This window comes from Bufo bufo, chromosome 4, assembly GCF_905171765.1.
Source record: "Bufo bufo chromosome 4, aBufBuf1.1, whole genome shotgun sequence".
Lineage (NCBI taxonomy): Eukaryota > Metazoa > Chordata > Amphibia > Anura > Bufonidae > Bufo > Bufo bufo.
Window position 1 is genome coordinate 511,443,748 of NC_053392.1, and position 16,783 is coordinate 511,460,530.

At 44.5% G+C, this 16,783-nt stretch overlaps 1 protein-coding gene across 2 annotated transcripts in view; it reads left to right on the plus strand.

The window, feature by feature from the left end:
* The window catches only part of RIN2 (Ras and Rab interactor 2), a 173,728-nt gene that overhangs the window by 54,773 nt on the left and 102,172 nt on the right, over nucleotides 1-16,783 (plus strand). For both annotated transcript variants that reach the window (XM_040429688.1, XM_040429689.1), the window contains exon 2: nucleotides 4,809-4,901. In XM_040429688.1, coding sequence (XP_040285622.1) covers nucleotides 4,854-4,901 — 48 coding nt within the window. In that variant the 5' untranslated portion in view covers nucleotides 4,809-4,853. The remainder of the gene's footprint in view (nucleotides 1-4,808; nucleotides 4,902-16,783) is intronic.

Below are 16,783 nucleotides of genomic sequence, written 5' to 3' on the forward strand. Positions count from 1 at the left end.
GCTCATCTGAGCCAATACATTCTAATACTGTACGGCGCTCCTGCTCCGTACAGTATTCAAAACAAAGTTTTATGCGAATCGACTTCGGATGTTTCACTCATCCCTAGTTGTGATGTTACCTTTACCTTATGGCATGACTACTATATCTCCTTCTAGTCTCCTTAGTTGTCAGTAACACAGAACAGACCGGGGTCACATTACACTTCACTGGAACTTGCACTTTCCAGAAGATTAATATTATAGTTGGAATTTTTAAGTTGATTACATAACTACACGGATAAGAACATATGACTCCGCTCAAGCAGAAAACCTTGGATCTTTTCCCAAATGAGTTCATATGTGAACTTGGGGAACTGGCTAATCTTCCCTCTCCAGATAAGACTGTAGGCAGTGCAGGAGGGGTGCACCTCTCTTATACCTGTGTGCACCACCTACGTCAGGTTCTCCAGGTGCAGTGTAATCTACAGAAAAGACAAGGGACTTGAAAGGAGATCGTAAGCAGGTCACAGCGACTCAACGGGGGGGAATTCTTAACATTCAGCAACAAAGCCTTGGCTGCAATTTACATTAGGGGTGTTTTGTAGAAAGGGGAACTGAGGTCTAGGCGTGCTACATTGTCTAATGCGTGAAGGGCAGGGTTCTGTGTACTGCTGTGCTCCAGTGTAATAAAGAGGTCAGTCCTCAGCCCGTCCTGCCCGGATCTCAGCCCTTACAATACAAATCTAGGGACGGACGCAGGCGGTAGAGGCCCCTGTTCAAGATCACTATATGGGCCCTTTCCCAAAGTTCATCATAGAACACCCCTCATATAGGCTCAGTCCCCTGCATCCTGTCTAATAGAGAGAAGGCACTGAGGGTTGCTGTTAGGCTTTACCCATACACTGGGGCAGATTTACTTTACTTTACTATATTTAAGGGGGTGATGTATGGCACGCACTGCTCCAGGAAAGTGGAGTGATCTTTGCCTGTCATGGAACATTTTGTAAATTTGTCGCAAAAAAGTAACTTAAAACCAAAACAGACACAAAAAGAAGCAAAAAAGCCCAAAAAGTCCCATATTGCTACATTGCCCCTGAACAGTCTAAAATTGCCCCAGATTTATCACAGTGACGGATCCTGGTTCATACATCTGGTGCGGCACCTTCAGGGCTTGTACACACGACCGTGGTTTTGTTCCGCATCCGAGCCGCTAGAAATGGACCCATTCACTTCAATTCCGTTACGTGGCCCCGCAAAAATGATAAAACATTGTCATTGTCCGTTTTGCGGACAAGAATAGGCATTTCTATAATGGGCCGCCTGTTCTGTTCTGCAAATTGCAAAAGGCACACGGGCGGCATCCATGTTTTGCGCAATTTGCGGACCTCAAAACACGGCACGGTCGTGTGAACAGACCCTTACACTGACTAGTCTGAGTTTATACCGCCTGTTAGTTGGCTTTCTTTGTGTGTGATTTTTTTTTTTATTGAGGTACCTGATTACTTACCATTAGGGCTCGTTCACACGACCGTGCGAAGCTCGTGCCCGGTCCGCAATGCACGGGCACCGTCCGTGGGGCAGCCGCTTGGGGATTGTGGACTCAGTCACTTGAATGGGTCCGCGATCCCTACGTTCCGCAGAAAGATAGAGCATGTTCTATCTTTTTGCGGTGCGGAGGCACGGAACGGAACCCCAGGAAACACTCCGTAGTGCTTCCGTAGTGTTCCGTTCCGTGCTTCTTTTCCGCATCTCCGGATTTGCGGACCTATTGAAGTCAATGGGTCCACATCCGTGATGCGGAAAGCACACGGAACGGTGCCCGTGTATTGCGGATCCGCAAATGCAGTCTGCAATACGGCGACAGGCAGCACACGTTCGTGTGAACGAGCCCTTAATGTGAGGCACACTGTTTTATCAATTCGGACCACGATGTGTCCAATTAGGGCATGTGCACCCTCATTCAGCGGGGCTAATCATTGTGCACTAAGCTGCTGCCATTTCCATACGCAAACCGCATCAAGAAGTAACGCTTTAGGGAAAAACATGCTGAAACTGCGCCAAAAATGTGTGCGTCCATTCTTGGCACTGACACCTCGGAAAGCCACACAGGGCGCATTCTCACAGTTTAGCTTCATTCAGTGGGACAGCTGAGAGCAGGACTGAAACCCCGTGGCAGAAACCACAGAGATTTCTGCCATGGAACATGTGGCAGATTTTTTCACAGATAGAATCCGATGTGTGAACGTTCCCTTGCTTCTTCATGCGGATAAAAAAAAAAACAAACGTGTCCCTATGGACAGCAATGCGGGTTCCTAAACAATTTGGCGCAGATTTCTATATGAAAATGATATTCCAGGAATAACGTTCAGGATAATAGGTAGTTATAAATTACCCACTCTTGTTTTGGAGGCCATAGAGGTCATAGTAAGGGTTTAGCTACACGGCGCCAAAATATGTGCGACTTAGGTTACTTTCACATTAGCCTTTTTTGCGGATCCGTCATGGATTCTGTTACAATAATACAACCGCATGCATCCGTCATAAACGGATCCGGTTGTATTATGTCTTCTATAGCCATGACGGATCCGTCTTGAACACCATTGAAAGTCAATGGGGGACGGATCCGTTTTGTCTTGTGTCAGATCCGTTTTGCTGCAAGCAGCGTTTTGGTGTCCGCCTCCAGAGCGGAATGGAGACAAACTGATGCATTCTGAGCAGATCTTTATCCATTTAGAATGCATTAGGGCAAAACTGATCCGTTTTTGACCGCTTCTGAGAGCCCTGAACGGATCTCACAAACAGAAAGCCAAAATGCCAGTGTGAAAGTAGACTTACCTGCAACTTGCTGTCGCACAGCTATTTTAGAATGATTGGGGTCATTTATCAAACTGGTGTAAAGTAGAACTGGCTTAGTTGCCCATAGCAACCAATCAGATTCCACCTTTCATATATAACAGCTCCATTGGAAAATGAAAGGTGGAATCTGATTGGTTGCTATGGGCAACTAAGCCAGTTCTACTTTACACCAGTTTGATAAATCTCTCCCTACGATTTTGCTGTGACAACACAACCAAGTTACAGGTAAGTCGCGTGTCATGTGTGACTTACATTACAAGTCAATGGAGTAAGAGTCGCACACAACGTGCGACACAAAACCTGAAATGTCTGGATTTCTTGCGACTGCCGCGTCACAATATGACATGTGATTTTCTAGGGTAGCGGAAACCTTAAAAGGTGGATCTGCAAACTCCAACCTTAGGGCTCATGCACACGAATGTATTTTCTTTCCGTGTCCGTTCATTTTTTTTTTGCGGACTGTATACGGAACCATTCATTTCAATGGGTCAGCAAAAAAAACGAAAGTTACTCCGTGTGCGTTTCCGTATGTCCGTATTTCAAAAAAATTGAAAATGTCATATTATTGTCTGCATTACAGACAAGGATAGTACTCTTCTATTAGGGAACGGTTGTCATCCGTATTTTTAGCAGATCCGTTTTTTGCAGACCGCAAAATACATACGGTCGTGTGCATGAGCCCATACCCAGGGTGCTGTCTATGGCACCTGAGAATAGTCACTGGTTTGTGTATTTGCAGTCCGACGTCTTGTATCTCAGCGTGTACTGTCATACACAATCCCGTAGAATACGCCAAAGTTTCTGCAGGATCCATCTTGAAACAGTACCAGCAGTATACAGGTCAGTGCTCTCTTCATAGCGACCTCGTAAGTAAATAGGACTTTCTCCACAGTCAGCAGCAGGTTCATGGTAGGTCTGCTCAGACTTGCAGAAGGCTTTCCGCCTCTAGGCTACCTGCACACATTGCGGATTACGCACATTTTTCTGCGCGGATTGTGTAATACGGTACCAGCAAAGTATATGAGATCAGACAAATCTCATCATCATGTACACTTTCCTTTTTTATTCCGTGCGGAAATAGACCTGCCGTGCGGATTTAGAAATCTGCAGCATATCATCTGTTTGTACGATTTTTTTTTGCGCAGATTTCACTCTTTTTAATGCAAGGGTGTGATCTGCGGAAAATCCGCACCAAAACCTGCAAGTAACACCTGCGGCCTTTTATTTCGATGTGGGGAGGAAACGCACAGAAATTTGCACAAAAAAAGCGCTCATGCACACCAACTTATGTTACATGTATTTTGTGGTTTGCAAAACACGGATCCCTAAAAAATACGGATGACGTCCATGTGACATCTGTATTGCATCAGTTTTTTTTGCCGATCCATTGTAACAATGCCTATCCTTGTCCGCAAAACGGACAAGAATAGGACATGTTCTATCTGCTTTGCGGAACGGACATACGGAAATGGAATGCACATGGAGTCATCTCCGTTTTTTTTGCGGACCCATTGAAGTGAATGGTTCCGCATATGGGCTAAAAAAAAAAATATATGGAACGGACACGTTCGTGTGCCTGAGCCCTTAGTGTTATTGTGAAATCCAGATTGCATTAACCCCTTCTGCTCTCCAGCTGCCCGTATTTTCCTTCGGGGAATCTGCTTTGATACATGAGCCTCCTGCGTAGCAGTAGTTGTTTCCCATTAGAGGAAAGAGAAAAATGCATTGGAGAAAATAAGACGGTGACTTCCCACGCCAGTCACTGACCACTGTGCCGCCAGTTTACGGCATCATCACCCCCCACCTCCTTCTCTGTGCCTTAGAGATGGGGCCGAGTAGCAGAGACGGGGATGGAATGGTCAGGCACCGTTGACGGAAAACATCTTGGCAGAGTGCGTGTTGTGACTGATTTTGTGGCTTGCAGAAGAATTTCCTACAGACTGCCCTAACCATTAACATGTCCTTCCTCTCAGAAGTGCTGGGAAAGCACAGAAGCCGTCCAGCACAAGTCCTCCCAGATGACTATGGAAGTGTGTCGGCCGGGAGACAGACAGAGCTTTTTTAAGGTAAAGAACTTTCACCTTTTTGTGATGTTTTGGGCGAGTTTCTATGTAATTCTGAATGTCTCCCATGATCTGGTCGAGCTGTGCAGATGAAAGAACTTCTACGCTTTTACATAAGGGTCCGTGTCTGTACAGTTGTAGCAGACCCGTTCAGTGCACCACGAGGAGGGCACCTGCTGTCCCATGTAAAACCGCAGATAGTCCATCATATCAGGACAAGTTGTGCTGAATGACAAACACAGCTCCATCGGGCCAAACCTAACACTGCTGTATGTATGCATACCGCTAGCTATATTAGATTAAGTTTTAACATGGAACCCAGGCAACAGAGTACATTCTTTGCAAAACAGGTAAACTGCTTTATGGCCGCATACAAGTATTGTTCCTTTTGTGGTATTACATGTATGTACGTAATATTCAGGTGTCTATATGACTGCTTACACAATGGGCATACAGTATCCAGTATTAGGTAGTATGTCTCTATTTGTATAGGGTGTAGAGAGAGATAGACTTTATTTTTATGACTATGAAGGCATCAAAACTATGAATTAACACATGTGGAATTATATACATAACAAACAAGTGTGAAACAACTGAAAATATGTCATATTCTAGGTTCTTCAAAGTAGCCACCTTTTGCTTTGATTACTGCTTTGCACACTCTTGGCATTCTCTTGATGAGCTTCAAGAGGTAGTCCCCTGAAATGGTCTTCCAACAGTCTTGAAGGAGTTCCCAGAGATGCTTAGCACTTGTTGGCCCTTTTGCCTTCACTCTGCGGTCCAGCTCACCCCAAACCATCTCGATTGGGTTCAGGTCCAGTGACTGTGGAGGCCAAGTCATCTGGCGCAGCACCCCATCATTCTCCTTCATGGTCAAATAGCCCTTACTTTCAAAGTTTTCCCAATTTTTCGGCTGACTGACTGACCTTCATTTCTTAAAGTAATGATGGCCACTCGTTTTTCTTTACTTAGCTGCTTTTTTCTTGCCATAATACAAATTCTAACAGTCTATTCAGTAGGACTATCAGCTGTGTATCCACCTGACTTCTCCTAAACGCAACTGATGGTCCCAACCCCATTTATAAGGCAAGAAATCCCACTTATTAAACCTGACAGGGCACACCTGTGAAGTGAAAACCATTTCAGGGGACTACCTCTTGAAGCTCATCAAGAGAATGCCAAGAGTGTGCAAAGCAGTAATCAAAGCAAAAGGTGGCTACTTTGAAGAACCTAGAATATGACATATTTTCAGTTGTTTCACACTTGTTTGTTATGTATATAATTCCACATGTGTTAATTCATAGTTTTGATGCCTTCAGTGTGAATCTACAATTTTCATAGTCATGAAAATAAAGAAAACTCTTTGAATGAGAAGGTGTGTCCAAACTTTTGGTCTGTACTGTATATCCTACAGTGAGCAGGCAGCCCATCTTGTTGTAACAAGATGTATTTTTGCAAATTTCAGAGACAAAGTAAGTTTATACAAGGGGGAAAGTGAAGAAACAGCTAGTGACCCTAGAACAACACATTTTGTCTTTGATGAGATATATTATAAAGTTTCTTATATTCACCTGTACTATTGATAAATGCAAAGTTCTGTGAAACTACAGTGACTGTTTTACTGCTTGGGACAGAATTATTTGTGCATCGTATTAGCAATCTGACATAATATCATAGGCTTGCGCGTTCCCCAATGCACGGAACGGATGCACAACGTTCTTGTGCAAGATGCCTAAGTAGGTAGGTGCTCACTGCACTGATCTTCACTGACCTGAATATATCTGCTATCACGCCCACTGTTATTTTTTCGTATGTTGCCTGTCACTGGGGGTGGAGGAAATACGTTATTTTATAACATCTTTAAAATCCATCCCCCTGGTCTGTTAGGATTATTAAGGGCACAGGAACCGACATTTTATAGAAGCACCTGCTATTTCTGTCAGATCCTTCTTTCATTTTCCCATAAACTTTCCAAGTGAAGCTTGGAAGCTCCTGAGCTTTTCCTCCTGCTGCCGCGGCTCTGGTGTGATAAGCAGAACCACATGTGGAGCAGTGAGCTCGACCGCTGAGCCTGAAGGGTGTAACGCAGCGCCAGGTTTACCATCTTCTACAAACCCTGCAATTGATGCCAGTCGCTGCTCAAGACAGACGGCCATGGCGGTGCTGGTTGTTGGACTCCCACCTATCTGATATTGATGACTTCAGCTACTTTCACACTCGCGTTTGGTGCGAATCCGTCATGGATCTGCACAGACGGATCCGTTCAGATAATACAAATGTCTGCATCCGTTCAGAACGGATCCGTTTGTATTATCTTTAACATAGCCAAGACGGATCCGTCTTTAACACCATTGAAAGTCAAAGGAGGACGGATCCTATTTCTATTGTGTCAGATTGTGTCATATAAAACTGATCCGTCCCCATTGACTTACTCGGTTTCGTCAGGCGGACACCAAAACGCTGCAAGCAGCGTTTTGGTGTCCGCCTCCAAAGCGGAATGGAGACAGAACGGAGGCAAACTGATGCATTCTGAGCGGATCCTTTTCCATTCAGAATGCATTAGGGCAAAACTGATCCGTTTTGGACCGCTTGTGAGAGCCCTGAACGGATCTCAGAAATGGAAAGCCAGAATGCCAGTGTGAAAGTAGCCTTAGGGCTCATGCACACGAACGCATTTTCTTTCCTTGTCCGTTCCGTCTTTTATTTTTATGCAGACAATAATAGGACATGTTCTATTCTTTTGAGGAACGGACATACGGAAACGGAATTCACACAGAGCAAGTTCCGTTTTTTTTGCAGACCCATTGAAATGAATAGTTCCATGTACGGTCTGCAAAAAAAAAATGAACTTACTCTGTGTGAATTCCATTTCCGTATGTCCGTTCCTCAAAAAAATATAACGTGTCCTATTATTGTCTGCATTACGGACAAGGATAGGACTGTTCTATTAGGGGCCAACTGTTCCGTTCCATTAAATACATACATACATGTGCATGAGCCATTGTGCTGAGGATAGGGCATCAGTATCTAAGTACTAGAAAACCCATTTAAAGGGGTATTCCGACAAACCCAAATATGAAAATAACATCACCTGGCCACCTAGAACGTGTGACGTGTCATCGTAATGGAGGACAATAAATCACACAGTGGCTGGTAAGGGGAAGAGCAGAGTTGTAAAGTGATGACCACATTACAAACTCATTTTCCTATTTCAAGGAGCTTAAAGGGGTTGTCTCACTTCAGCAAATAGCATTTATGTAGAGACAGTTAATACAAGACACTTACTAATGTACTGTGATTATCCATATTGCTTCCTTTGCTGGCTGGATTCATTTTTCCATCACATTATACACTGCACATGTCCATGGTTACGACCACCCTGCAATCCAGCACAATGGCCGTTCTTGCACACTTTAGAAATAAGTGCTGGACTATGCGCACTCCTGCAGTCCCAGCCACCAGAAAGACCTGTGCTTTTTCCGTTAGTGTGCAAGCACGGCCACCACTACTGGATTGCAGGGTAACCATGGAAACGAGCAGTGTATAATGTGATGGAAAAATGAGTCTAGTCAGCAAAGGAAGCAATATGGGCAATCACAATACATTAGTAAGTGCCTTGTATTAACTTTCTCTACATGAATGCTATTTGCTGAAGTGAGAAAACCTGTTTAAGCTCCTTGAAATAGGAAAATGAGTTTGTAATGTGATCATCACTTTAAGGGGGTTTTATGATTGTCAGAAAACGTATTTTATACCATCAGCCGCATAAGACCTGTAGATGGGGCACATATCATTTGGCCGTTTTCTATTTGAAGATTGAATGTAAATGCATGGCCTGTCTGCCAGGAACAAGGGATGAGTAGGGATGAGCGAACTTGCTTTTTTCCAGTTCGGGTTCGGCATTCAGGTTCTGGGGGAATTCCATTATGTATTCTGTTATCACGGACTATAACATAGCATCATTACTCCTAGAGGCTCTGCTCTTGTATGTTCTCCACGTGTCTGTGTGGGTTTCCTCCGGGTACTCCAGTTTCCTCCCACACTCCAAAGACCAGAATAGGTCATCAGTATGTGATCTGTGGGGGTCCGACACCTGGAACCCCTACAGATCAGCTGTTTGAGAAGACACCAACGCTTCTGTGAGCCCCGCGGCCTTCTCCGTGCTCACCAAGCACAGCACCATATGTAGTATAGCAGCTGTGCTTGGTACTGCGCTCAGCCCCATTCACTTCTATGAGGCTGAGCGATGAACGTGTCTTCACTGGCCTAGGGAAAACTAAGAGAAGACCGCGGCACTACTGCGAGCGCCTCTGCCTTCTCAAAGAGCTGATCGGCAGGGGTCGCGGGAGTCAGACCAACACCATTCAGATACTGATGACTTGAAGATAGGTCATCAGTATTTGAGTCACGGAAAACCTCTTTAATTGTATTGTTATTCAATAAAATAGTATTTAAACTGTATAACATATATACACACACACACCTACTTATGCGCCCCCTGTTATCGTAGCCTTAAAACCATGCCTGCTTGCTATGCACTTAAAACCATGCCGGCTTGCTATGCTCCAATTGGCAAGAGCTGTGAATGGAAAGCCTGAGTCTTTTGCCCCCACTTGTGTGTAATATAAGAGGATGTGACAGAGCAGCACTAGTGACCGCCATACTGCTCCAGAGAGCCCTCAGACGCTGGGGAAAGGTTTACATTTTTCTTCCATCTACATGAAATGTAGGATACAGACTACTGTAAAGCAGTCTATAGTCTTCATGGACAGTATGGCACCTGCCGTCAATTTGATCTTCTTCTTTTCCTAAAGAATGAACTTGGTCTATTATTCACACTTGCGCTGTGAACGTCTGCTGAGGATTTTGATTTCTTTTCTGACATTTTTGTAGTTCAGTCTGTAGTGCTATAGTCGACCACAAACAGCGATATTCTCACTGCTATGGGGTCAGTGGTGTTGGTGATGGGGGTGCTAAACTTCTTCTTTGCAGCAAACAAACCTCATTTTCCGGGTCAGGCATCCTCAAACTGCGGCCCTCCAGCTGTTGTAAAACTACAACTCCCACAATGCCCTGCTGTAGGCTGATACCTGTAGGCTGTTCGGGCATGCTGGGAGTTGTAGTTTTGCAACAGCTGGAGGGCCGCAGTTTGAGGATGCCTGTTCTAGGTAATGCTGTGTGGATTTTCTGGTTGTAGTTCTGGACGGCAAATCTGCATGTTATACACCCCGTGTGGACATAACCTTAAAAGATCAAAATACGACACCCCACTCAACAGGCGTCAAAATCGGGGAATAATGCACCCCATTTTGCAGATCCTATAAAGTGAACAGGGCAGAGTTACTTTGGTGCTGGAAATCCAAAAAGTGAATTAATCGCTTCAAATCTTTAAGTGCACTTTATTTCTTTACATAGTACATGGTTACTTTGGTTACTTTGGTGCTGGTCATGCATCTCCATGCTGCTTCCATGCCAGATGATAACTAAAACAGTTTAGCCCTTTTCTTGTCATCACTTTTCATCCATAGTTTAGCAAAATATTCGTAACTGAATCATTCAGATTTTACTCCATGGAGTTTTTTCTTTTACCCACGGATTGTAATCAAGGTTTCCGTTATAAATGACCCTCATATATAATCTGTAGCAACCACATAACCACATCAATTAAGCTCAATCAACCTTAAAGCAAATTTACTTCCAGCTGAGAAATTCTCTGAGCATTTTGGTTCCCGTAGTAGGACTGATGATTTTAATTAAAGAGTAAGGGACCATTTACAGATTAATAGGGCAATTATCGGGAATGATCTTTCCTACAGATGCTCTTCCCGATGATTGCCCTGTGTGAATTTTCTGCCGCTCATCCAGCAAATGAGCAAAATGCTTCTATAGCACCAACATATTCTCCAGCGCTCTACACAGACTGTCACATCAGTCCCTGTTCCAAACGGGGCTTATAATATGTGACTATGAGCAGTCACTTTTCAAGGGGTCTTCAAACACTAGACTCCTATAATAGAAAGAAGCATGTAAACCTTTACTGCTGTGAGCCACCAGGGGCTTTACCATTAACCCCCCCACACACACACACACTGCACTAGACCACAAGGGACTTTGCCATTTACCCGCCAATGCACTAGACCACCAGAGACTTTACCATTAACCCACCTCTCTACACTAGACCACCAGGGATTTTACCATTTACCCTCCAATGCACTAGACCACCAGGTACTCTATTAACTATTTGCATTATGTGGCAGTATTTGGCCAGTAATATGCAGTTTTATTTGGGCAGTGGAAGGTAGTGTTGTGTGGGAAATATATGACAGTGTTAGGGTACTTTCACACTAGCGTAATTCTTTTCCGGTATTGAAATCCGGTAATGGTTTCAATACTGGAAAAAAACGCATCAGTTTTGTCCTAATGCATTCTGAATGGAAAGCAATCCGTTCAGTTTGCATCAGGATGTCGTCCGTTCCGTCCCTTTTACGGCATTTGACCGAACAAAATACCGCAGCATGCTGCGGTATTTTTTCCGGCCAAAATCCCAGAACAATACCGCACTTGCCGCATCCAGCATTAATTTCCATAGAGATGTATTAATGCCGGATCTGGTACCAGGTGTTCAGAAAAATGGCTGCATCGCCGGATCCGGTTTTCAGGTCTGCGCATGAGCAGTTCTTTCTAGCTTGGAAGAAATTAAATACCGGATCCGTTATTCTGGATGATACCGAAAAGACGGATCTGGTATTTCAATGAATAAGTCTACCGGATCCGGAAAAAAAAAAGATATCCGTTTGCATACGGATTTCTGGATCCGGCAGGCAGTTCCGGCAACGGAACTGCCTTCCGCATTCTAACAACGCTAGTGTGAAAGTACCCTTATGTGTACTCTGTGGTAGTATTATGTTACTTGGTACTGTATGAATATATTATTTAGGTATTGTATACAGAATGGAGCAGTCTTACGCATTACGTTCCACCACCTATAGGGCTGACGTAGGATAGCTAATAGATAATTTTCACGGGATAACCCCTTTTGAGTTGTGGTCTGAAAGAAGGAACTGATTTCACAACTCCAAATCTGGGCAGCTTTTGCCTGTCTTCACTGGTACGAAAAGGAGGTGTCGTCACAACCTCTACAATCATAAGAAAATAATGCAGATTGAATTGTCATGGGTTAGGTAGCCGGAACTCACACTGTGGTGTAGAAACTTAAAGGGTTATCCAGTATCTACAACAGAACCCCCAGTTCCCACCCCACGATCCTCCCTAGCGTCACCTGCAGTGCTAGGGAGGCTCGTCCCCGTCTGCCATTGGCTGCCCCCCCCCATCCGTGTACAGGAAGAAGCGGCGGGGCAGGGAGCCAGGTAAGTATATTCCCACAGAGGGGCCCGGCACATGGGGGGGCTGTTGTAGATACTGGATAACCCCTTTAATGATGATTAGATGTCAAATTGATGTTTATAAAAAGGTCTGTTTTTTTCAGAAACAGCGCCACTATTGACCATGGGCCATGTCTGTTATTGCAGGTCAGGCCTGTTTGCTTGATTAACATTAGATTTTTAGTAATATCCTCCTGTAGGTAACTGTAAGACGTTCCGTGTTGTCTGCCAAGAGTGCATTACTTGTTGGTTAGTGAAGTATTTCTCCACACGGGGTGGAAGTTCAGCAGATCATCTAAGGACGTTGCTGTGCACAGGGGGTGCTTGTGTGCGCTCTGCATGTGTTGCCTACTCCTATCAAGTTCACTTCTAATCCGTCCTGTGCCCAGACTGGTAATTATTTTTTATTAAAGGGAAACAAGCTGGATATAACGGGATTACAGGTTCTCAAAGGACTACAGATTTACTGTATATTGCCATGAAAAGTTTCTTTCTCCAACCTTTATATTGTTATCCTGACCTTTATATTCTTTTTATGAAAGACACCGGCATATTGTAGAACCAGTAGCATTGTGTCATCTTAAAGGGGGTTTTCGAGATTTTCATATTGATGGCCTATCCTCAGTGTAGCGGACACATTGTGGATCTGTGTTTTACACTACCAACAAAGTGGAAGAGACCGGTCACCCCTGCCAATTAGGTGTTCTGCAGCAGCTCCAGCAGTGCTCCCACTGGGAAGAGCAATGCAGTAACCAGCTTCGTCCACTACACAAGGGATGGAGCTCTGCCAACTTCAAGCACTGGAGCTACTCTGAAACAACTGATCGGCGGGGGTGCACCGCCGATCAGATATTGATGGCCTCTCCCAAGGATTGGCTGTCCATATTACAATCCTGGGAAAGCCTATTACAGTGTTGGAGCTCCGTCACATAAAACATTAGGAACAGTAGCTTGCCGACAAGAATGTGTGACATTTTCTATGCATTTTTGAAAGATGCTGCAAATATAAACCTAGGACCTTTTAGCCCAAAATGGACAATTCTCCAGTTTTAGCGTGGAATCCGCACCCATCAACCATATTACAAGTTATGTTTAAAGGGCCATTTACACGGGCCAAACTGTGTGGGGACGGACAATCGTTAGAACAAGCATACAGTTTCAATATTATGGCAGCACTTTGACTTTTCCAAGAAGTGTGGGGAGCGGGCTATAGCCGGCCCAGCACATGCCCGAAAACTGTCAAAGATTATATCTGATCCTTGCTGGTGTAGATTTTAGTTCTGACCTGCACAGAAGGGCCACAATTACTAGGAGATGTGCATGGGGCCTATATTAGGACCGACGTGTAAAACACCAGTCTTACTAAATGTCCTCCATAGTTTCTGCCAACAGCCGTCTGAAGAAGTCCATCATGATTGATCACCTTTTTGGAAGTTGGTCTTGCCCTTTTCATTTCATAAAGTTTTCTAACTGTGAAATGGTCTAGATCTGCCATTTTGGGCAACTTTTTGTAATGGCTAACTGTAGTCCATAAAGCAAAATCACCTTTTTTTGCCACTGACTGCAATATTGGGCATCCATCCACTTTTTATATAATGTGTTTGCCCCATAGTGGCATTTTTAGGACTCTTCAGACAGTTTGCAACCCCACCGGTCCTCTCCCATGTTCATTTGGGCAAAAGGTTTTCCTCTTGACACCCACATACACGGTTATGCTTGGCACAACCAAACGTGCATGTGTTCTGAAAGAGGAAAATCCGGACACCCCCTTACACCTTATGTTTGGCCGGTCCTTAAAGGAGTTGTCTCACATCAGCATTTATCATATAGAGAAAGTGAATACAAGGCACTTACTAATGTATTGTAATTGTCCATATTGCCTCCTTTGCTGGCTGGAATAATTTTTCCATCACATTATATACTGCTTGTTTCCATGGTTGCGACCACCCTGTAATCCAGCATCGGTGGCCGTTCATGCACACTATAGGAAAAAGCACCACCCTTTGCGAGTTCCCACAGTCCCGGGCACCACAAATGTTGGTACTTTCTTCCTATAGTGTGCAAGCACGATCACCGCTGATGGATCGTAGGGTGGTCGTAACCATGGAAACGAGCAGTGTAAAATGTGATGGAAAAATGAATCCAGCCAGCAAAGGAAGCAATATGGACAATCACAATACATTAGTAAGTGGCTTCTAGATGATAAATGCCACTTGCTTGAAGTGACACAACCTCGTTAAGGTTTGGCCAGCATTAATGTCATGTGTATGGTCACCTTAGTAGAGGAAAATAATATGCAATATGAAGAGTAGTTACTAATCTATCACTCAATCTGCTTCAATCAGGGAATGGGTTACTGCTGATGGTTTCCTCCTCGAAATTTAGGATATCTTTGTTCTTTAACAAAGCATTTCAGGGAAACAGATCTGTGGTACAAAAGGTAATTTGCTCTTCATTAAGAAGCTGAAGAGCGTGAACATTTTACAAGCTGGAGATTAATTTTAATAAGAGAAAGAGAAACAACATAACGAGCTTTTATTTTGCACAAAGACCTCATCCTGTTTTGTTCTGTAAACTTGGTGTCTTTCATTGACATGGGGTTTGTTTGGGGAATTTCCAGGATGCAGGTTATAATTTATTCATTTGTGCTATATGCAAACCATAATAATGTTTCAATTAGTAGATTCAGTTTAGGGTACTTTCACACCTGCGTTGTTTGATTCCGGCAGGCAGTTCCGTTGCCTGAACCGCCTGCCTGATCAGGCAAACTGTATGCAAACGCATGTCATTTTTTCTGACTGATCAGGATCCTGATCAGTCTGAAAAATGCCTGATCAGTCAGAAAAATGCATTACAATACCGGATCCGTTTTTCGGTGTCATCAGGCAAAATGGATCCGGTATTTATTTTTTTAAAATTTTCAAAGGTCTGCGCATGCGCAGACCGGAATACCGGATCCGTCAATGCGGCAATTTGAATGCCGGCACTAATACATTCCTATGGGGGAAAAAAATGCCGCATCTGGCGTTCAGGCAAGTGTTCCAATTTTTTGGACGGAGATTAAACCGTAGCATGCTGCGGTATTATCTCCGTCCTGAACCGTCAAAAAGACTAAACTGAAGACATCCTGATGCATCCTGAACGGATTAGGCTACTTTCACACTAGCGGTAGGACGGATCCGACAGACTGTTCACCCTGTCGGATCCGTCCTGTCGCTATTTCGCCGTGCCGCTGAACTGCCGCTCTGTCCCCCTTGACTATAATGGGGACGGGGGCGGAGCTCCGGCAAAACACGGCGGTGTGCAGTGAGAGGCCGCCGGACTAAAAAGTCAGACATGCAATACTTTTAGTCCGGCGGCCCCTCGCCCCCCCGTCCCCATTACAGTCAATGGGGATGGAGCGGCAGTCCGGGAGCACGGCGAAATAGCGGCAGGACGGATCCGACAGGGTGAACAGCCTGTTGGATACGTTCTGCCGCTAGTGTGAAAGTAGCCTTACCCTAAGTTCACACTTGCACGTTTTACAGCGCGTTCGAACGCGCTGTAAAACGCATAACCGATGCAAACCAATGCTTCCCTATGGGACTGGTTCACATTTTCGCGTTTTACAGCGTGTTCGAACGCGCTGAAAAACGCCCGACGCATAAACAAGTTCTTGAGCTTCTTTGGGGCGTTTTGTCGCGCGTTTGCGGCCATAGGACACTGCTGGCAATCACACAAACGCGCGTAATATGCGCGTTGACTATGGACAAAAACGCGCGTTAAACGCGCATATCAAATACGCTCAGGTTTGAACCCAGTGTTACTCTCCATTCAGAATGCATTAGGATAAAACTGATCAATTCTTTTCAGGTATTGAGCCCCTAGGACGGAACTCCGTGCCGGAAAAGAAAAACGCTAGTGTGAAAGTACCCTTAAAAAGATGTTCCTGTGTCCAGATATTGCTCAGATATACTCGTTCTGATGCCCCCTGGTGGTCTTTTGCTTTCCTCTAAGACGATCAACCTGATGGTGGGAACTTTACACCAGAAAACTGGAGCACCAAACCCACAGATTATGCCAAAAGTCCCAAGATGTTTTAGGGATGCAATTTCACTTAGATTACATACTGCTGAATATAGCACATTGTGAGGCCTACCATGAGAACGAGAGACTTGCGGTAAGGGAAGTCATATCTAATCTGGCCATAATTGGTGAGCCATTTATATGCAGCAGTCATAACCTCTGCATTGGGATGAATGATCATTACGGCAATCTCTGTTCCCCATGAAAATTTGTCGTTTGCTGAGAGATGTGCTGCTGCCAAACAATGATTTCTTTCTGCCCCATTCATTGAGTGATCAGTTTTAGGGGGCCTTCAGATATGGCAGATTTTGTTGCGGACAATGTCCATGGTGAACACGTCACTGCTGCGGACTGCTGGTTGTGACGAAGCCGCTCATGGGCTATAGACAGGACTGTGTAAGGCAGCTGTGATGAGGGAACTCCTTTGGATGTGTTAGG